General features: G+C 31.9%; 4 protein-coding genes across 4 annotated transcripts; 1 reads left to right on the top strand and 3 right to left on the bottom strand.

Annotated features, from left to right (window-relative positions):
- Positions 1-1,949: 1,949 nt before the first annotated feature.
- On the bottom strand, positions 1,950-3,810 carry LOC113380805 (SCAN domain-containing protein 3-like). The gene is made up of 2 exons (XM_026619883.1): positions 2,407-3,810; positions 1,950-2,258 (listed from the first exon to the last, which is right to left on the bottom strand). The coding sequence occupies exons 1-2, from the start codon at positions 3,808-3,810 to the stop codon at positions 1,950-1,952; spliced, it is 1,713 nt and encodes a 570-aa protein (XP_026475668.1).
- A 9,840-nt stretch (positions 3,811-13,650) lies between these two features.
- On the bottom strand, positions 13,651-13,986 carry LOC113380804 (SCAN domain-containing protein 3-like). The gene has a single exon (XM_026619882.1). It carries the CDS (start codon positions 13,984-13,986, stop codon positions 13,651-13,653), a length of 336 nt encoding a protein of 111 aa, XP_026475667.1.
- A 455-nt stretch (positions 13,987-14,441) lies between these two features.
- On the bottom strand, positions 14,442-15,506 carry LOC113380803 (zinc finger BED domain-containing protein 5-like). The gene has a single exon (XM_026619881.1). The coding sequence runs from the start codon at positions 15,504-15,506 to the stop codon at positions 14,442-14,444; it is 1,065 nt and encodes a 354-aa protein (XP_026475666.1).
- Positions 15,507-21,474: 5,968 nt separating this feature from the next.
- LOC113380802 lies at positions 21,475-22,170 on the top strand. The gene has a single exon (XM_026619879.1). The coding sequence runs from the start codon at positions 21,475-21,477 to the stop codon at positions 22,168-22,170; it is 696 nt and encodes a 231-aa protein (XP_026475664.1).
- The last annotated feature ends 273 nt before the right edge of the window (positions 22,171-22,443 follow it).

The raw sequence follows: 22,443 nt of genomic DNA, 5'->3' as shown, positions 1-22,443 counted from the left end.
CTTGAATGCTCTTAATACGTAATGGCTCGGGTGTTGTTTCATTTTAATTTAAATTGAATCTTGGAATCAAAATTGGTTTTCCTTGTATTGATGATTTTATATTTTGATAATATCTTCCGTTGATAACAAATTTACAATTATGTGGTAAATTTAAAATATAATTTCCTTTGATAAATTTTGTTTCTTGTTGTCCTTTACAATCAAAATCTATTTTTGAATTGTTGATTAGTAATAAAATATAATGTGCATTATTGATTTTCTCTATGATATTATTATGTGTTAGAGTTACTAAGGTTTGTTTAAATTTTTGTAAGCGTTTTTCTTCCCAATTTATTAATTTAATTGTGCATTTGTCGTTATTTTCGAGAATGTGCTTTGTTTTGCAAAAGTATAGATTTGAGACAAGTTTACACTCTTCTTCTTCTTGAAATTGATAGTTTTTTGTTCCAAGTGTGAGGAAGGATTTTGGGGGAATAATAATTTTATTAGCGGAATTTGGTATTGGATATAATTTATAATGTTTGAAAATCTCAGATAATGTTATAGGAATTTTTATAAGGAATACAATTCTTTCATTTGAGTAATAATATCGTACATTAAGTAAATTATAATATTTGTGAATATTAGCTTCATCTATGGAAAAAGGTAACGAGCTTTGTTTGTACAAATCTTTGACATTCTTAATAATATAATTCAAGTTTTCTAATTTTATAAAAGAATTATGAACTATGTTAATTCTTGCTAAGTCTAGGGATATTTCTAAATCGTTTAAAATATTGGTTAGTATGATTAAACTATAACTTATCTGTTCAAGAGCATCTTTTGCCATGAAATATTCATTATGACCAAAGTTACCATTTTTCAGAAAGTCGTTCATATCATTAAGTTTCTTATTTAGAATTAATTCATTTTGCTTGATACTAGATATTGTATCGTTAAAATTTTTTATTAATTTTTGGTTAATTGTGATTTGCTTATTCAGTGTTTTTGCTAATTTATTTTCGTTTCCTTGAAGTGTTTTAATTGATTCGTCATATCTTTTACTATCTTCTGCATCTAGATTTCCTGTAATTCCTTTTATTATACTTCCTAAACCGTCTATTAAACTTCTTTTTATTCGTCTATTCGGTCTTATTGTATTATATTTATCTTCAATATTTTTAACATAGTTTTTATAATAGAAAAGTATGGATTCTTTAACAGTTCTTTTAAGTATGGAAGTTATGGATGGACTTATGTATTCTTCGTGTTTTTTATTTAATACTAATAAAAATGCGTTAAAGTCTGAATTTAAATTATTGATTTGTAATTTAATTATATCAGTATCTACGTAATTTATAAATGTGTGGTATTTTTCGATTAACTTTGCGTTGCCTAGATCAAATGGAAGAAGTCCAGCTGTATTCAATTCTTGCAATTGTATTTCATTGCTGTTTACTTGTAGAAGGAATTGGAGAAGAATTACGTGAGTCAGCAACATTGTTCTCCTGTAAAATTTGTTGTGAATTAATTCGGGGTCTTTTCATATCTTGTTTGTGAAATGTTAAATGCTTATCTGTCAGTAAAGTTTTATTTAAGTCGTCTTGGATGTGTACTGTTTTAAACCGTGATGCGAGTTTGTCGCGTGGATTGAGTTTTAAACAAGCATTACTGCAGCGGTTTCCAACCTTTTTTTCCTTGCGCCCCCCTTTTGAAAGAAAAAAATATTGCGCCCCCCCTAATTTTTTTAACAATTTAATTTAAATATACTTAATTGAAATTATGATTTATTCAATCTCGTACCAAATAATGCACAATATACATACATACAAAAATAAACATACAAAAATATACATACAAAAATATACATACAAAAATATACATACAAACATAACAATGGATTATAGGAAAAAAATAATTTTAAATTTAATAAAAACAAATGATATAATATTTCACACAATATTAAAAAATTAATGCGACGGTTGAGCTTGTTTTTCAGCACAAATTTTCTCAAACCGCGGCTCCATTGTAGAAATCGCTGTTCTCAGTTCCTTTTCTATCACTAAACGAGATCGGTACTTTGTTTTTAATACTGCTACTGCAGAAAAACCAGTTTCACATAAGTAGGATGTCACAAATGGTAATAAAATTTCTAAGGCTTTATTTGTCAAAGTTGGAAAATCGTCCTTTACTTGTAACCAAAACTTAACAATATTCTTTTCGTCCTGAAACATCTGCTTCAATGTGCTATTATCACTAGATAAATCAATTATCATTTCCTGCCGTTGGAAGTTCAAAATTATCATATTTATCAATAACAAATGGATTTCTAATCCATTCGTATTTGGACATATCTAGATCTTTGAAGTAATGCGCAAATTGGTTCCTTAAACTAGTCATATGATTGATAATAAGATCTTTACTTGCTTCTATTTCATCATCATTAACACATGTAGTTTTAAAAGAAGGAAACATATCAAAGTTATTACTTTTCATACTAGCTATCCATAGCTCTATTTTTTTCATAAACGCCGTAATCTTGTCCTTTTGAACAAAAGCATGAATTTGAGTTCCTTGCATTGATTTATTTAAATCACTTAGTCTTTTAAAAATGTCAACTAGATACGCAAATTTTGCGAGAAACTTCGTGTCATAAAATATGTCTGCTTCATCTCTTTTATTATCAGCAAGAAAAATTGCAATTTCTTTTTTGAGCTCAAACACCCTTTGAAGTACTTTAGCACGAGAAAGCCAACGTGCTTCACAATAATAAAGTAGTGCTTTGTATTCTGAGCCCATGTCATCACACAATTTTCCAAAAAGCCTTTCTCTTAATGGACTATTTTTGATAAAATTAACAACTTTTATTATAATTTCAAATACTTCAAGTAATTCTTCACCCATATTTCTTGCAACAAGAGATTGCCTATGAATCATACAATGCGTCCAAACTGCACGAGGAGCCACTTTTCGAACTAGGGCCTGCAGACCAGCATTTTTTCCTGCCATAGATGGAGCTCCATCAGTGCACAGTCCAACACAGTTCTCCCATAAAATACCATTTTCAATAAAAAAGTTATCAATCATATTAAAAATTTCACTCGCCGTAGCTTTGCCTTCAATTGCCTTACAGAATAACAACTCTTCTCTAATATCATTTTCCATAACATATCTTATATATGTTATTAAGTGTGCATCCTTAGCAACATCGGTAGCCTCATCTACTTGCAACGCGAAAGAAGATAATTTAATTTTTTCTATCAACTGATCGCAAAGATCATCAGATATATCTGATATTCGTCTTCCCACCGTATTATCTGCCAGCGGAATGCTTTTAATTTGATCAGCATATGATTCACCAAACATCGTAGCTATTATGTCAATAGCTGCTGGTAGTACTAAAGTTTCTCCTATTGAATGGGGTTTTTTGCATTTAGCAATTCTATACGAAACTTTGTATGACGCAAGTAACGCTTTTTGTGATACAGACAAAGCTTTTGAAAACGATTCTTTCTGTTTATTTAAGTTATCTAATTTTCTTTGGAAAAATTCTTTTGTTTTGCCAACATGATCGGCGTGCACTTTTTCCAGATGTCGTTTTAATTTACTTGGTTTCATGCTATCTGAGGCCAAAGTATTCATACACAGCAAACACATTGGTCGTTCTTGACCATTAATGATCTTATACGTAAATCCCAATGATAAGTACATTGGATCATATTTTCTATGTTTAGTTTTACTATTTTGTGAAGAAACATTTCCATTATTTTCACCACCCTCTTCTTCTGCTTCATTAAATTTTCTTTTCAACCCAGTCACGTATTTATCCATTACAAACGGTTTTTATTACAAATCAAAGAAAATCACTTTTTCACTACTTTTCACAATAATTCCTGGCTAATAATGTGCTAAAATTAAAGCTATAAATTTTAACTCAATAATAATTTAGAAATGATTTTTTCTATATATCAACGCGTGTATCTCCAGCACAACTAATGAACTAATTCGATTTATAGATAACAGAATAAAAAGGATGCTTTTGTTTATTTACTTAAGTTAGTCTCGAGTAAGCACGTGAATATTCGATATGATCCGAGTGTTTATCTTTTGTTTATAGGCCTACAGCTCACTCAACTACAAACGCAAAAACGAAATATTTTGAATGCACCAAAAGTATAGTATATTCATGCTTTTACATTTGTCCTGACAAAATTGCAGCGAAAATTGTAGATTACTTGCATACATTTTGCTGATTTGTTTTTGACACTTACTCAGCATTTAACAACCATATTTTTGAAAGAGCTTTGCGCCCCCCCTGGGACGGCACCGCGCCCCACCAGGGGGGCGCGCCCCACAGGTTGGAAATCGCTGCATTACTGTTTTGTTTATACGGTAATGGATCGTGTCGCGTTTCATTATGTTTAGATATTGTGTCCTGTTTATTCTTATAGTTATTATCAAATATTTTTTCATACATTAACTTTGTTCTTTTCTTATGATCATTTAAATAATTTGTTAAAATTTCAGATTCTAAATGTATTTCAAAAGGTGATCTAGTTGATAGAAAACCAGAAATTATGTCAAAAGGTTTTAATTTTGTTACAGAATGAATTGAATTATTATAAGTTTATAACCATAAATTGCATAAATCATTAAATCTAAAATACTTGGATTTTTGCGTTCTTGATTTCATATTCTTATATGTTCTGAGATTGTTGAATGAAATCTTTCTATAGAACCATTCGAATTTGGATGCATTGGTGTAATATAATGAATGTTGATTTTATGTATTTTTAAATATTCTTGTAAGGAAGATGATTTTAATTCTGGACCAAAAGAAAATCATTAATACTCTTACGATGTTTTCCGTAACATTTGTAACTATTGGATATGCTTGAGCATATTTTGAAAAAGTGTCAATTATCGTAACGAATTTTTGTTTATGGATTATTAAAATATCCATATGTAATATTTGGAAAGGTTTTGATGCGGTTGGAGAAATCGCAAATTTTGTTTAGGTGGATTTCTATCATATTTTTGTATAGCACAAATTGGACAATTATTAATATAAGTTGTTACATCAATATGTATTGTTGGCCAATAGAATTTTTCTTTAATTCGCATTTTATTTTCGTTAATCCCACGGTGATTAGTTGAATCTTCGTGAAAAGTTTTTACGACCGATTTTTGTTTATTTGTGTCAAATACGTCTTCTCCAATTTCGTTCCACATCACTAATTTAAAAGATGAATGTGTAAAATTTGAAATTAAAATGTTTGTAATATCGGTAATATATTCATTATTATTATTATACATTGCAAAAGATTTATTACTTGTAGTAAATTCTTTAAATATTTTTATTATATCATTTTTTATATTTTCATTATTAACTTCGATTATAGTTCTATTTTTGTCAAATTAGTAGTTTCGGTTTCATTGGATTCGTATTTACGATTTTAATTATTATTTGATTGATATAATAATTAATAGGCTTTGGTGAAATAGGGATATTTAAAATTGGGTTTTCGTGAGATGCATGAATAGTAACGTTATCATTTTCAATGACTTCGCTATCTATCTGATCTCCTAAAACTTCATTTATTATCGAATCTATTTCATCGACATTCGGTAATTCGTTTTCTGCTTGTGCTATTATAGATTGGAAATCTGTATCAAAATCTATAATTTTGTTATAATTTAATTCTTCAAAGTTGTTATCAGTTTTAATACGTGATAAAGCATCGGCATTTGTATTTAATTTACCCTTTTTGTAAAAAATTTCATAATCATATTCTTCAAGTTGTAATCGCCATCTAACAAGTCTTGCGTTTGAATTGCTTAGAGAAAATAGCCATGATAGTGGTTTGTGGTCAGTAATTATTTTAAATTTTGTTCCGTAAAGATATGGTCTAAAATATTTAACGGCCCATACTATTGCTAATAATTCTCGTTCTACTGTACTGTAATTAATTTCTGATTCGTTTAATGTTCGTGATGCATAAGCTATTGGTTTGTCTTTTCCCATATCTCCTTGAGATAAAATTGCTCCTATCGCATATTGACTTGCGTCTGTTGTTAATAGAAAAGGTTTCGTAAAATCTGGGTATTGTAAAATTGGTTCATTTATTAATAAATTTTTACAAGTTTCAAAACATTGAACATATTCAGGATCTAAAGTTATTGTCGCGTCTTTCTTTAAACATTTTGTTAAGGCTTTAGTTACTTTGGCAAAGTTTTCTATAAATCTTCTATAACCTAATAAACCTAAAAATCCTTTAATTTGCTTTACTGTTTTTGGTACTAGATATTCTAAAATTGATTTTATTTTATTTGGGTTAGGTTTTTTATACCTTCTGTTTTTTAATTCTGTAATTTAATTATGTGTCCTAAAAATTCTGTTTCTTGCTTTAAAATTTCAGATTTATCTGGTTGAATATTGAAATTAGATTCTCTTAGTCTTTCAAATATTCTTGTTAAACTGTCTGTGTTCTTGTCAAGATACAGAATGAATTATAATATCATATAATAAACTAAACAGAATTTTCTTATATAACGTCTTAATACATTGTTCATAACAGTTATACTAGAAGCGACTTACAAATTCTGTGCAAAACTCGCTGTCATCTTTCAGGCGCGATTCTAAAGAATTCATCTCGTTGATTGTTTTCAATGGCAACATGATCTATGTTTTTGTGCAACGACACATCAATTGTTCGTCTTTGATGTGTTGTCAAAGACTGGCCATCTTGAATGTAACGCAAAATTACGGCCATAGTGTCATTCATTGCATCAACACTCTCTATAATAATATTAGCATTCAATAATTATCATTAAATTATTTAAATTTTACACAAACAATCAAACTTTGAAAGAATGCCTTCCAAAAGCGTGTAACTTAACCACTTATTCACTGGGATGACAAAAATCGAAATATCTGTACAGGATGACGTCACCTCACAATGCAATAAGTGGTTAAGTCTAATTTCGGCTAAAATTTAGGTTACGATGTTAACTAATTGTCTGAAAATAGTTATTGAACTGCAAAATCATTAATTCAAAACAAATATTAATGAGGTACTTTATATAAAACTTGAACAATTATTTTCAAACCCGAGTTGATTTTACACGAGGTATCAAAGTTTGAAAGCAATTCTTGAAATATCGTGTAACTTAACCACTTGTTATTCACTGGAATGACATAATATACTAGAAAATAAATGTAATAGAATATGAATAGAAAAATGTAATATATACCCAGACAGCACGAGATGATCTTATGGATCATTCCTACACTATCCGCATGCGGACATTCTTCGTCCGCAGAACCATCCAACGGTACGTCCCGCTTGTCCAAGGCTTATCCCTGAACTGTAACTATGTCCGCCCCTAGAGATAGCCGCCGGCTATCCTGCGCGGGATACTCCGTCCGTAAGTAGGATAGGAATAGGATAGGAATCAGACATGCATTGTAATTAATTATGGTATATTTAAATTGTATTTTCTAGCTCAAATAATATTCATGTTGATAATATATTAAGAAGGAAAAAAGCCATTTATTTTAAAATGTATATTTCTCAAATATTGCAAATAAGTCATTACATTTGTGGTACGTCTTCTGCTCGCATTTCTCTTCTGAAACATAGAACAAATAATTAAAAATAATGAATGTAAACACACACACACACACACACATATATATATATATATATATATATATATATATATTATATATATGTATATAATATAATATTACAAATAATTTCTCATATATGGCTCATTGGCATGTCTTAACCAACTCTTCGCGGCCTCTGAGACTGCAAATTTTGTCTCGGTTGGTATATTTTTAAGAACTGTGTCTGTAATGAATAAAATTAGTAAACTAATAAAATGGATCTTATTATTAGCAATAAAAAAGTATTTATGAAATACCAGTGATAATTTCACACAACAGCATCTCGCAAAATTTATGTTTGCCTCTTCCTCCTGTCTAGATAAAGAGCTAGACAATCTCTGAACATAGTCTTCAACAAATGAACTGTAACAGCTTTCGCACTTCTGCCGCCTGTTCCGGCTAAAAACAGTACCTAAAAAATAGTTAATCAGCGATTAAAAAATAAAATATCACATTAGGTATAAAATATAACTTAAATAAAATAATATCTGAAGTTTGTATCATTCTCATACCATTTCACTTTTCAAATTATTTTTCATTATATATTGTTGCACCATTTCCACTTCCTCCATGGTCTTCAGCGGAAAATATTTTATCACATTTCTTGCTGACCCAAATTGATCAGCATCTTCCACATGTGGCATTGTCTGCTTTGCCAAAATCAATTTCGTAATTTTTCCTTAGAGCCCTTCCATAAATATTCTCATTTTGGCGAGCTCCTTGATTACTATATTTAAACGAGAATCTAAAAAAGAATAATTGGTAACATACATACAATTTGTTAGACAAAAGTTTTGAAAAATACCAGTTAAATTTTCTGCTCCTGGTAATAAAGAATATAAATGATAACATTAACCAAAACACAATTTAAAATATAATATGATTTATTTGCTGGATGTGGTCTCCTTAAAATACAATATGGAACAGGACGTACATGAACACAACAAGCCTAATCGCATAGTAACATAGCATACTTCACTCTGTATTACAAAGATAAGAGCCGCGCGAAATTTGAATACACAAATACATTTGTCCATATTCCCGGGCGATGCAAAGCATCCAAAAATTTACATTATTAACATTAATTATAAATATTTCATTAACATTTATCAAAATTGTAACTTAACCTAAAATACATAAATGAATAATATAATCGTAATCTAAATTTGATACACATGTTTTCGAAAAGTGGAATGTATAAAAATAATAATAGTAATCAATAATAATTCATTTTAAATTATATATTCTAATTGAGTAAAATCTATTCTAACATTCTAAAAAAATACATTATTTAAATTTAACTTATAAGATATGGAATTTCATATATTTATTCTATCGGAAGAGGTACAACTTTAGTTATTGGTCTAGTATAGATTCCTTTATTAGTTTTAATATTAACGACTCTAACTTTACCATCTGCACCTGGTTTTATGTCTACAATTCTGGCAAGTTGCCAGTGCAATGGTGGTGCATTGTCTTCCTTAATTAATACAACACTATCAATTTTTAAATTCGAACAACTGTCTGACCATTTATGTCGGGCCTGTAATTGGTTTAAATATTGATTTGACCATGTTTTCCAAAATTGATCACGCATGGTCGTAATCTGTTAATAAATTTTTAATTTATTTGGGTATGGGCGTGTTTCCATACAGAATTGGCCCCACCCTGGCATTTAAATAATTTTGATGCCATTTTATAGGTATTTTCGAGAAAATCCGATATACCAAATTTCAAATCCGTAGCTCATCATTTGGCCGAGATATCGTTGAAAATGTGTGAAAGTGGCCCCTTTTTTCAAAGTCGTTTTTTGTCGCAACTGTAAAAGATATCGATAAACAAATAACGCCATTCTATTCACAACGGTGTGTACTATATTATTTTTAACAAATATTGTTTAATAATTATTTTTTAGTGCATGAAAAAGTGAAAATAGTTTTTTGATTTGAATTTTTGGGTAGTGCGATTGTTTGGACTAATTTTTAATTAGCATCATTAGAAAGGCTATTCAATTTTCTTTCAATGTCCAAAATTTCGTTTTATTTCATGTGGTAGAACACATCCAAAAGTAGAAAAAACCTGAGCAAGAACACGCTCGCGCTCATATAACACCCGTGTAAGTCGTCACTGATTTGCAACGACTAGCAACAGCACTGCTCGCCGCGCGCCTTCGTAAATTCTGCATATAAGTATGGAACATTTCTTTATAAAACATTTTTAATAAAACAAGATCTATACATTTTTATTTTGAATAATTATATATTTATATGTATGTGTGTAATAATAATTATATTCATATATAATTAAATATATATTATTCATATATTGCACAAGTATACTATATGATTAATATTTTATACAATTATCACTAAATAAATAAAAAATAGGTTGATAAAATATATACATAACTAGCAAACCCGACGAACTCCGTTTCGCCACCAGATGGTTTCGTGAGAAAGATGAAGAAATTTTTTGTTTGTTTTATATTTTAAAAAGAAAAATTTGATTTTATTATACAACAGTAACGAATTTATTTTGATTACAAAAATTGAGTGTTTTTTAGTTGAACTTCTCTAAGTAAATGAAAGTGAATCCGCAAATTATCCATTTCATAGAAGTGATCTTTGGTAAACCACATTTTTTGTTTTTTGGTCTGACGTTAACACAAACAAAGCGGATGGTTTTCCAACTTGTGAACAGGCAACGTTTAACTGCCCATGTGAAAAACAATGATTTTCTAAATAATCTATTACAAATTTATCCCGCAAACACTAAGCGATTGGCTTTGCGACTTGTTATTGCGAACGCAAGGCGAACTGGATATTGCAATCGTTTGAAGTCATCGGAAGACCAGTCAGAATCATTGGTATGTCACCAAATCGCCAGCAATTTTTGATTGAATGGTGAAATTCAGAGCGTGTACATCATTATTCTTTGCGGCAAGAATTGCTCGTTGACTTAACCAAGCATAATTCTGATAATTCTCACTAATGTCATTACACGAATTTTTAATTACGGTGCGTGAAGTTCCAGCAGCTTGCATTAAGGCACGATGCCATGCACAACTAATTTTCTTAGCTATAAACCTTGCTCAGCCCGAGACCTTTTCAACAAATGCAAAATTGTCGAAATCGGTTCGTGCGTTCTGGAGTTATTTCGTGAGGAAGGAAAACCCGACTTATTTTTATATATATATAGAAGATAATCTATTTGAGATTATTTAAAACAGTTATTGATTATTTTTATTACTCGAATTTTTAATTACGGTGCGTGAAGTTCCAGCAGCTTGCATTAAGGCACGATGCCATGCACAACTAATTTTCTTAGCTATAAACCTTGCTGAGCCCGAAAACTTTTCAACAAATGCAAAATTGTCGAAATCGGTTCGTGCGTTCTGGAGTTATTTCGTCAGGAAGGAAAACCCGACTTTTTTTTATATATATAGAAGATAATCTATTTGAAATTATTTAAAACAGTTATTGATTATTTTTATTACTCGAATTTTTAATTACGGTGCGTGAAGTTCCAGCAGCTTGCATTAAGGCACGATGCCATGCACAACTAATTTTCTTAGCTATAAACCTTGCTGAGTCCGAGACCTTTTCAACGAATGCAAAATTGTCGAAATCGGTTCGTGCGTTCTGGAGTTATTTCGTCAGGAAGGAAAACCCGACTTATTTTTATATATATAGAAGATAATAGTATGTCGGTATATGATTTCTATTCATACTACGGCAATGTATAGAATGGCAAGTACACTAAGTTAGTCAGAAATATATTATTTTTTTTTATTTAATTTATTCTGCAATCTGTTTTACATATTCATTAACATTAAGCAGAGATTGCTAACAATAATTATCATATAATATAAACAAGAAGATAGTAGCAACACCCAGCGGCGTGTCTACTAGGTATAAGAAATATATTAAATAATATCATAAAGTTTTTTTTTAAATTAAATAATATATATTAAAATATATTGAATATCTAACTAAAACAATATTTAATTTTTCGCACATAACATAACATAACATAATAAAATGCTGACAGCATAAAATTAATATAATTTTGGAATTTAAGTAACAGCGAAGATTTTAAAATTAATAAATGAATAATGATTTTTTTTAAATTTTAATTAAGCCGCCGCCTTAAATCTAGTGTACTTAACGCACTTATGAATTAATTCTTTAGTTGTATTGCGGCCATCAATTGGCCAATATTTTTGTCTCACAACCGAAAGTGTGGTTTGAGTGCCGGCGTGCAGAACTCTTTCGTGTTCGCCGCGTAAAAATAATTCGGTAACATAATAATAATAATAATTTTATCTTAAGCATTTTATGTTACTAACTATATATTGTAATTTTGTATATATTTTAATTGTTATTCATTATGTAAAATAATTGTGTTTTTGAGTCCTCTTGGAGAAATCTGTGGGCTATATATTTAAATAAATAAATAAATAAATAAATAAATAATGAGACTTGGGAAGTATTATAGGATGCTTCTGTTCATACGATATGTTAGCATATTCGAGTCTTCCACCAACTCTCAGCAAGCCTTCGCCATCAATAAAAGGATTTAAAGGTTTTAATTTAGAATATAAGTTCTGATCAGTTCCGAAGCCATCCATAATACTTCCGAAGCTCTCTTGTTGTACGCGTAAAATAATATATTTTGAAGAATTATGAATTTCCTTCATAGTTAAATATTTTAAATATTCTCTATTAGACTTAGATTTTGGCAACCATCTTAAAATAAAGGCGACTACTCTAACTAACGTGGAAAATTTGGAAAAACGCGTGTAAAATAAACTAAAATTATTGTCGTTAGAAATGGTAAAAACTTTAATATCTGGTATATTTTCAGTATTTTCTATGAATTTATTTGGCCAACAATTAGAATTTAGAGTTAACCAGCTTGGTCCGTTCCACCACAAACTACAATTTTGCAACTCACTTGCTGATATACCTCGTGAGACAATATCCGCCGGGTTGTCTTCGCTAGATATGTGTCTCCAAATACATTTTGGAGAGTTTTCAATAATTTCGGCTACACGGTTACTTACAAACATTTTTAATTGACTTGGGTCAGTTTTGATCCAAGCCAACACGAAATAGTATAGTAGCGAGTAAAATCGCTCCATAAAAAAATTATTAAATTTGATATCGACATTAGTACATACATATTTATATAATGTAGATAATAAATGCAGCACACAGTTCAAGATGCGGTAATGTAATATTCTTTACTGGTGCTACCCTTTTAGCGCATAATAAATTGGTAGATGTAGTTTTATTAGAGTAAAAATTTTTAATATATTGAAATGATATAAGGTGTTGGTAGTAAGGCTTAGGTATGGGTTGGAGGTCCGTTTGTTGAAAGATCCACAGTCCTGGATATTGGTTACTGTAGTAGCTTCTCTATACGATATGGTAATAATGTCCGTCCAACCTTTCTTGATGCCTTGGGTCGAGCAGTAGGAATAATGTTTGATCGACTGGTTTGATGAGAGTTCTCTTCAGAGTAATGGGTACTTTCAATAAGGTATTCGCTGGAAGAGACAAGCTTCTGGTTTCCAATAAAAATCCACTTGTAATGTTTTACACTGTATTTATTTTCTTTAGTTCACAGACATAATCTCCACTTAGATTATCTAAGACTACTCTTAATACATCATCACTCGGCTAGAGTCTTGACTAAGACATCACTAGCTAGAGCAGCGGTTTCCAACCTTTTTTTCCTTGCGCCCCCCTTTTGAAAGAAAAAAATATTGCGCCCCCCCTAATTTTTTTAACAATTTAATTTAAATATACTTAATTGAAATTATGATTTATTCAATCTCGTACCAAATAATGCACAATATACATACATATAAAAATAAACATACAAAAATATACATACAAAAATATACATACAAACATAACAATGGATTATAGGAAAAAAATAATTTTAAATTTAATAAAAACAAATGATATAATATTTCACACAATATTAAAAAATTAATGCGACGGTTGAGCTTGTTTTTCAGCACAAATTTTCTCAAACCGCGGCTCCATTGTAGAAATCGCTGTTCTCAGTTCCTTTTCTATCACTAAACGAGATCGGTACTTTGTTTTTAATACTGCTACTGCAGAAAAACCAGTTTCACATAAGTAGGATGTCACAAATGGTAATAAAATTTCTAAGGCTTTATTTGTCAAAGTTGGAAAATCGTCCTTTACTTGTAACCAAAACTTAACAATATTCTTTTCGTCCTGAAACATCTGCTTCAATGTGCTATTATCACTAGATAAATCAATTATCATTTCCTGCCGTTGGAAGTCCAAAATTATCATATTTATCAATAACAAATGGATTTCTAATCCATTCGTATTTGGACATATCTAGATCTTTGAAGTAATGCGCAAATTGGTTCCTTAAACTAGTCATATGATTGATAATAAGATCTTTACTTGCTTCTATTTCATCATCATTAACACATGTAGTTTTAAAAGAAGGAAACATATCAAAGTTATTACTTTTCATACTAGCTATCCATAGCTCTATTTTTTTCATAAACGCCGTAATCTTGTCCTTTTGAACAAAAGCATGAATTTGAGTTCCTTGCATTGATTTATTTAAATCACTTAGTCTTTTAAAAATGTCAACTAGATACGCAAATTTTGCGAGAAACTTCGTGTCATAAAATATGTCTGCTTCATCTCTTTTATTATCAGCAAGAAAAATTGCAATTTCTTTTTTGAGCTCAAACACCCTTTGAAGTACTTTAGCACGAGAAAGCCAACGTGCTTCACAAAAGTAGTGCTTTGTATTCTGAGCCCATGTCATCACACAATTTTCCAAAAAGCCTTTCTCTTAATGGACTATTTTTGATAAAATTAACAACTTTTATTATAATTTCAAATACTTCAAGTAATTCTTCACCCATATTTCTTGCAACAAGAGATTGCCTATGAATCATACAATGCGTCCAAACTGCACGAGGAGCCACTTTTCGAACTAGGGCCTGCAGACCAGCATTTTTTCCTGCCATAGATGGAGCTCCATCAGTGCACAGTCCAACACAGTTCTCCCATAAAATACCATTTTCAATAAAAAAGTTATCAATCATATTAAAAATTTCACTCGCCGTAGCTTTGCCTTCAATTGCCTTACAGAATAACAACTCTTCTCTAATATCATTTTCCATAACATATCTTATATATGTTATTAAGTGTGCATCCTTAGCAACATCGGTAGCCTCATCTACTTGCAACGCGAAAGAAGATAATTTAATTTTTTCTATCAACTGATCGCAAAGATCATCAGATATATCTGATATTCGTCTTCCCACCGTATTATCTGCCAGCGGAATGCTTTTAATTTGATCAGCATATGATTCACCAAACATCGTAGCTATTATGTCAATAGCTGCTGGTAGTACTAAAGTTTCTCCTATTGAATGGGGTTTTTTGCATTTAGCAATTCTATACGAAACTTTGTATGACGCAAGTAACGCTTTTTGTGATACAGACAAAGCTTTTGAAAACGATTCTTTCTGTTTATTTAAGTTATCTAATTTTCTTTGGAAAAATTCTTTTGTTTTGCCAACATGATCGGCGTGCACTTTTTCCAGATGTCGTTTTAATTTACTTGGTTTCATGCTATCTGAGGCCAAAGTATTCATACACAGCAAACACATTGGTCGTTCTTGACCATTAATGATCTTATACGTAAATCCCAATGATAAGTACATTGGATCATATTTTCTATGTTTAGTTTTACTATTTTGTGAAGAAACATTTCCATTATTTTCACCACCCTCTTCTTCTGCTTCATTAAATTTTCTTTTCAACCCAGTCACGTATTTATCCATTACAAACGGTTTTTATTACAAATCAAAGAAAATCACTTTTTCACTACTTTTCACAATAATTCCTGGCTAATAATGTGCTAAAATTAAAGCTATAAATTTTAACTCAATAATAATTTAGAAATGATTTTTTCTATATATCAACGCGTGTATCTCCAGCACAACTAATGAACTAATTCGATTTATAGATAACAGAATAAAAAGGATGCTTTTGTTTATTTACTTAAGTTAGTCTCGAGTAAGCACGTGAATATTCGATATGATCCGAGTGTTTATCTTTTGTTTATAGGCCTACAGCTCACTCAACTACAAACGCAAAAACGAAATATTTTGAATGCACCAAAAAGTATAGTATATTCATGCTTTTACATTTGTCCTGACAAAATTGCAGCGAAAATTGTAGATTACTTGCATACATTTTGCTGATTTGTTTTTGACACTTACTCAGCATTTAACAACCATATTTTTGAAAGAGCTTTGCGCCCCCCCCTGGGACGGCACCGCGCCCCACCAGGGGGGCGCGCCCCACAGGTTGGAAATCGCTGAGCTAGAGTCTTGACTAAGACATCACTGGTTAATACAAATAATTCTGACTCTATATATTATGCATTGTACGTGACAATTCTAGGAATGGCGTCTTCCGCGTTCATGTAAAGATCTTGGACTTTGATCAACATTGAACAATGAATTCATATTTTGATTAAAAGCACGTATGATCGTGTTATTACAGAACAATATATACCTGCGCCATATGCAGATAGAGATGCGTCTGCAAACCCGTGGTATTCTATCTCAGAAATAGATAAATGTTTCAAAATGCATCGCGGTATACAAATATTTTTTAAATTTGGTAAATCGTTTTTATGGAATTGTACACTTTTATAAAATGTATACGATATATCTTTACGATAACAAAATAAAGGTAATAATTTGAACAATAGTAATGTACAAAATATATATGAAAAAAATATAAAAATGAGTATGTAATATATAAGATTTAGACTCAGCAACAGGTTGTTACTTGAATACCTTGCTCTACATCGTGTGCTGCCCAGAGAATTTCTGTATATTGTCCAAAAAATTCCTGTGTGTGGTCCAAAATTCCAGTAAAACTTATTGTTCCTGAATTAATTTGTCCTCAGCAATGTATCCCAAGATATAGAACGTAGTAGTAAACAAACTCTAGATAGAGGTTATGTGTCAAATGGCTTGGGGGCGTGGTATAGCTTTTATAGTATTTGATATAACTTGCCAAATCCAATTCCAATTACAAGAAAATGATGTTCCAGATCATGAATTAAGCAGTGTTTTTAATATTCACCTAACTTGAATCAAAGAATGTATATTTCCAGGTTGTCGACCCACATGTACAGCATAAACAAAACTTGTATGTGTATTTTTGGTTATGGTACTACTAAATGTGCACTGATTTTATATATCCGTGAGATGGACCAATTTTATGGTAATAAAGAAAATAAATAATAACATTAACCAAAACACAATTTAAAATATAATATGATTTATTAGCTGGATGTGGTCTGCTTGAAATACAATATGGAACAGGACGTACATAAACACAATAAGCCTAATCGCATAGTAGCATAGCATACTTCATTCTGTATTGCAAAGATAAGCCCCGCGCGAAATTTGAATACACATATACATTTGTCCATATTGTAAGAACATCATTATTACCCTTTATCAATTGTACAAAACGCAGTATTGAAAATTTCTTCTTTCCTTTTAAAAAATTTTTACATAATGACACGGTTGCAACTTTCGGGCGAGCAATCGGAGTTTTTTTTAAACATGAAACTCATAATACCATCAATTCACTAATCACTAAAATCTCTATAGCTGTCAGTTTGATGTCCCACAAACCTATGAAAATATTAGTACCTAAAATTATAATTAATGGTGATTTGTTTTGGTTAAGCAATAAAATTCATTTATTTTCCTGATGCAGATATGCTCTTATTTTACTAAACTGTTGCGTCATATTTATTTCTATTTTAATATTCACCGTCTTCGTATGTTTGTGATATCTTGCACTTAGCTAGAGATGTTCTGCTAATTCTAAAGTCTTCCAGAAATTGTATCTATTCATACAATGGCACCATTTTTTCTGTCAAAATCACATTATAGTTTTACATAAATTGATTATAAATAAAATTGTGCTTGACGAATTAAGTACTATATTAAAACTTTTTATTAATAAATGATGGTATTTTACATACCAAGACATTATTTTTTTTTAGCTTTAACAAACTGTAACAAATGTAACTGATGGTAATCGTTCTTAAAAAAAATCATGAAACAATTCTTTGTCACTCATTATGTTTTATTTATTATACTTAATGTTTAATTGAATATTATAGAAAGTTAGTCATTAAATATTGAATGCGTTGACTCAAGATCAACAACTTAAACTAACCATACGAATCTTATTCATTGCACTATGCAGTCGCAGCATAGGTAAAGAAAATCACAATCAGTTTGAGAATTGAGAGGAAACCTATGATATATTCATATACTCTTTTATCTATAGATATATTCATTTAGAGATATGACAGTTGAAGAAATATCAATTTACTTATAATTCGAATTTAAATGTTGATAACACTTACATATTACGATATTTATACAAACATTAACCTATAGAACTGAAAGAAAAGAATGAGATAAATATACTGAATATGAAATATAATGAATTAAATGTATTATAATGAATGTTAATGTCAACGCTCTTGAGCATTATTTATTAAAAATCATGTCCATATTGTGCTCAATTTTGTGTTAATATTTCTAAGAAAAAAAAATACAACCATGTACAACTAGATTTTTTTAAAAACTAAATATCATAAAATTATCAAAGCGAGTTAGTTCCATAGATGTCTCTGCGCCCGCTAAGAGTGTCTTATCCCTGTTAACTTGATAGGATGTGGCTATGTACGGGAAAGTAGAGTCCAGGATAGTCTATGTTATCTTGATTAATTGGCGATAAATATAATTTGTTTTTGATGTGTAATGTGAGAATGATAGTTTAAAAAAGCGGTTTAATAATAATCAGTTATAATACAGTATTAGTGGAAGATATTGGTATTTTTCAGTTATAGTTTTAGTAGAATTTGAGAGTGAGATTAAGTGATTCACATTATCCAGCGGGTTATAATATTCAGGCTTTTCTTTTATCGTGCCACGATGCCACGAATTCGCAGAGGAGCAAGTAATTTTGGAAGACGTACTCGGCAAGCTCGAGCAATCTATGAACGATGATTGAATAGGACCCATGAACAACATATGATGGACAATATGAATTTGAGAGAGCAAGTAGGAAATACACGTGCCAATGAAAGTTTAGAGAGACATGGCATTAAGAAATCGAGAGGTGCAACGAGGTGCGACCGCCGCCATTAGAGAAAATAATCAACGACGAGTTAATAATCACAGAGCATTGGTACGTGCATCACTTTTGCACCTGGCGTTTAATTATGATCCTGAAATTGATTATTCATCACACTCTTTAATTACCATTGGTAATATGGACAAAGCATGTAAACATTGCCATGCTCTAAAATTCAAAGGAGAATCAGCAGGTTTATCTTGCGCATCAGGGAAAATTATATTGACAAAATTAACAACACCACCGGAATCTTTAAAAACTCTACTAGATGGAACAACGTATCAATCAAAAATATTACTGAAAAAAATTTGCAAATTTAATTCATGTTTTCAGATGACGTCATTTGGTGCTACGAAAGTATTTGAAAATGAAGATTGTCGAAATTTCGAATCAACATTTAAGATACAAGGTCAAGTTTACCACCAAATCGGTTCATTGTTTCCCAGGCCTGATGTGAATCCGAAATTCTTGCAGATTTATTTTATGGGCGATGATGAACGACAAACAAACATGCGATGCGAATTTAATCACATACAGCTTAGAAGGAAAGAGATATTGTGAACTCTTTAGAAATATTTTTTAAAAACCATAACCAGTTGTTGCATTTTTTTAAGACTCTTTCAAGTAGACTAGAAAACGATGATTACGCTATTATTATTAGAGCAGACTAAGTGCCGGTTGGAGAACATGCTGGCGCATATAATGTTCCAACAGTCAATGAAGTCGCGGTCGTAATAGCTGGTGATCTATGTGAGGGGCGTGATATACGTATACAACGGAGAGATAACCAGCACCATCTGAAGCTAGCCAAAGAGAAAACGGAGATGGTAGTCCTAACACGCCAAAAATGGTTCCCAGAACCGTTTAGTACAATCATCGACGGACTAACACTGACGTCTACAAAGTCAGTCCGCTATTTGGGCGTTCAGTTAGATGCAAAGCTGACATTCCGTGAACACTTGGAACGCACGTGTACAAGGGCTAGCAAGACTGTGTCTAGTCTATCGAGAATCATGGCCAATACTATCGGCCCACGTGCCAAAAAGAGGAGAGCTCTCCTGGAGGTGGTTCACTCAGTCCTGCTTTACGGAGCGGAAATCTGGGCGCATACATTACAACAGAAGACGTATCGTAAGAAACTGGCAGCAGTACAGCGGCGAGGAGCACTTAGAGTGGCTTGTGCCTATCGCACAGTTTCCGAAGACGCAGTGCTTGTTATAGCTGGAGCTCCGCCTATAGACCTTTTGGCGATCGAAAGGGCCAGGTTGTATAACCTCAAAAAAGGAGGCCTCAATGCCAGCGAAGCGAGGGCAATGGTGAGAAAGGACACCCTGAAGGAATGGAAAGTAAGGTGGCAGGCGTCTGATCGTGGTAGATGGACAGCACGTCTGATCCCTAATATCGAGGCCTGGCTCGCCAGGAAACATGGCGAAACAGACTTCTTTCTAACTCAGATGATGACGGGTCATGGCTCGTTCAATGCATATCTCTTCAGGTTCGGTTTGCACACATCACCGACGTGCAAATACTGTCCGGAAAAAGCCGACGATGCTGAGCACACCTTTTTTAAGTGCACACGCTGGAAGAACTTCAGGGCTGACACCGAATTGTCCCTGGGAAGGGCCCTTAATCCCCAGAACATTGTAAATACCATGCTGCAAAGCAAGGAAAACTGGGCCGAGGTAGCAGCTTATGCACGGCGCCTCTTGACAGCAAAAATCGCCGAGAGGGACCAATAAACTTAGGAGCTAACGTCACGTGACGCAACACGGACTGGGTTGAAGTAATGCTAACGCGGTTCCGACCCAGTCTTCCCCGTGATCGTATGCGGGGAAATGAGGAGAGGAGGTTTTTTAGTGGGTGGAAATCCCACACTACCGTCCATCATCTTTTAAACACACGGTGTCTTTGAAAGATTTTTCCTTCTCTGTATAAAAAAAAAAAAAAAAAAAACGGAGAGATAATACCATGCAGATAATACAGGACAGTCATCGTTCTTATGATGCTTTGCAGTAAGCATTGATATTTTGGAAAGGTGAAGATGGGTACCATTTAAATATTAAACAAAGGGATCCAGATACACGTAAAAATCTTATTTTTATAAAAAAAAATCAAATAATAATAATTAAAATAATTTTAATATAGTTTATTCCATGTGCACAACTTGCCAAAAAAGTAAGTGCCATGGACTTTTACTGCTACCGATCAATGATTCGAGCTAATGAAGAAAATAACATTCATAAAGTTTAATCAAGCCAAACTCCGCGCCGAGGAACATATACATTTGCTGATGCAGTACTTGGTAATGTAGATGCAATGAATGATATTAGTCATATTGGTACTGCATATATTCTTCCATCTTCTTATATTGGAAGTCCGCGATATATGCAGGAGTACATTCAAGATGCTATGGCTTATGTTCGTGCATATGGCAGACCTAATCTGTTCATTACCTTTACGTGCAATCCCAAATGGGATGAAATAAAAAAATTGCTGATGCCGGGACAAACAGCGATCAATAGGCATGATACAACTGCACGAGTTTTTAAACAGAAGTTTAAATAATTGATGAATTTGATAACGCATCAATCTGTTTTTGGTGAAACACGCTGTTGGTTATACTCAGTAGAATGGCAGAAAAGAGGTTTACCCCATGCACATATTTTGTTGTGGTTAATTGATAAGGTACATTCTGTAGAGATTGACAATATTATCTCAGCAGAAATTCCTGATAAAAATGTTGATGAGGAATTGTTCGATATTATAACTACTAACATGATACATGGTCCATGCGGTACTCTCACTATTATGTCACCATGCATGGTGAATGGAAAATGTACAAAACAATTTCCAAAATCATTTCAAAACGATACTATCACCGACATTGATGGTTATCCCGCTTATCGGCGACGTGACGTTGACAATGGTGGACAATGTTTTGAATTGCGACTGTCGAATGCCGGGGTAATAGATGTTGGTAATCGATGGGGAGTTCCTTATTTGCTTTTGCTATGCAAAACCTATAAAGCACATATAAATGCCAAACTGTGCAGCTCGGTGAAGTCAATAAAATACATATGCAAATATGTTCATAAAGGGAGCGACAAAGCGATATTTGCAATTAAAAGTATTAATGAGAATGATGAAATAACTCGATATCAAATGGGTAGAGATACGTCAGCAGCAATGAAGCTATCTGGCGTATTTTTGGTTTTTCCATACATGAAAGGAATCGATCTGTGGTACATTTGGCTGTGCATTTGAAGAACGGTCAGCGGGTATACTTTACAGAAAACAATATATTACAACAAGCCTTGACTGCTCCGAAGACTACTCTAACTGTATTTTTTAAACTTTGTAATAGATCAGATATTGCTGGAAGATTTGCTAGAACATTATTATATACAGATACACCTAAATATTTTACATGGAATAAAAAATTAAAAGATTGGGTACCTAGAAAACGAGGTATTCCTGTTTCAGGATTCGAAGGCATATATATGACAAACAATTTGGGTAGATTGTATAGGACCAAGA

This window comes from Ctenocephalides felis, unplaced genomic scaffold (assembly GCF_003426905.1).
Source record: "Ctenocephalides felis isolate EL2017-DRISC unplaced genomic scaffold, ASM342690v1 CF-g0.4_SCAFFOLD_02382, whole genome shotgun sequence".
NCBI classification, from domain to species: Eukaryota; Metazoa; Arthropoda; class Insecta; order Siphonaptera; family Pulicidae; genus Ctenocephalides; species Ctenocephalides felis.
The sequence above is the reverse complement of the archived record's forward strand: the minus strand, read 5'-3'. Positions and strand labels throughout refer to the sequence as shown.

Coding starts and splice junctions, on each gene's coding strand:
- LOC113380805 (XM_026619883.1), bottom strand. CDS start 3,810: ATGGATAAATACGTGACTGGGTTGAAAAGAAAATTTAATGAAGCAGAA. Junction 2,259..2,406: donor TTAATGATGATGAAATAGAA/GCAAGTAAAGAT, acceptor TTCCAACGGCAG/GAAATGATAATTGATTTATC.
- LOC113380804 (XM_026619882.1), bottom strand. CDS start 13,986: ATGATAATTTTGGACTTCCAACGGCAGGAAATGATAATTGATTTATCT.
- LOC113380803 (XM_026619881.1), bottom strand. CDS start 15,506: ATGGATAAATACGTGACTGGGTTGAAAAGAAAATTTAATGAAGCAGAA.
- LOC113380802 (XM_026619879.1), top strand. CDS start 21,475: ATGAATTTGATAACGCATCAATCTGTTTTTGGTGAAACACGCTGTTGG.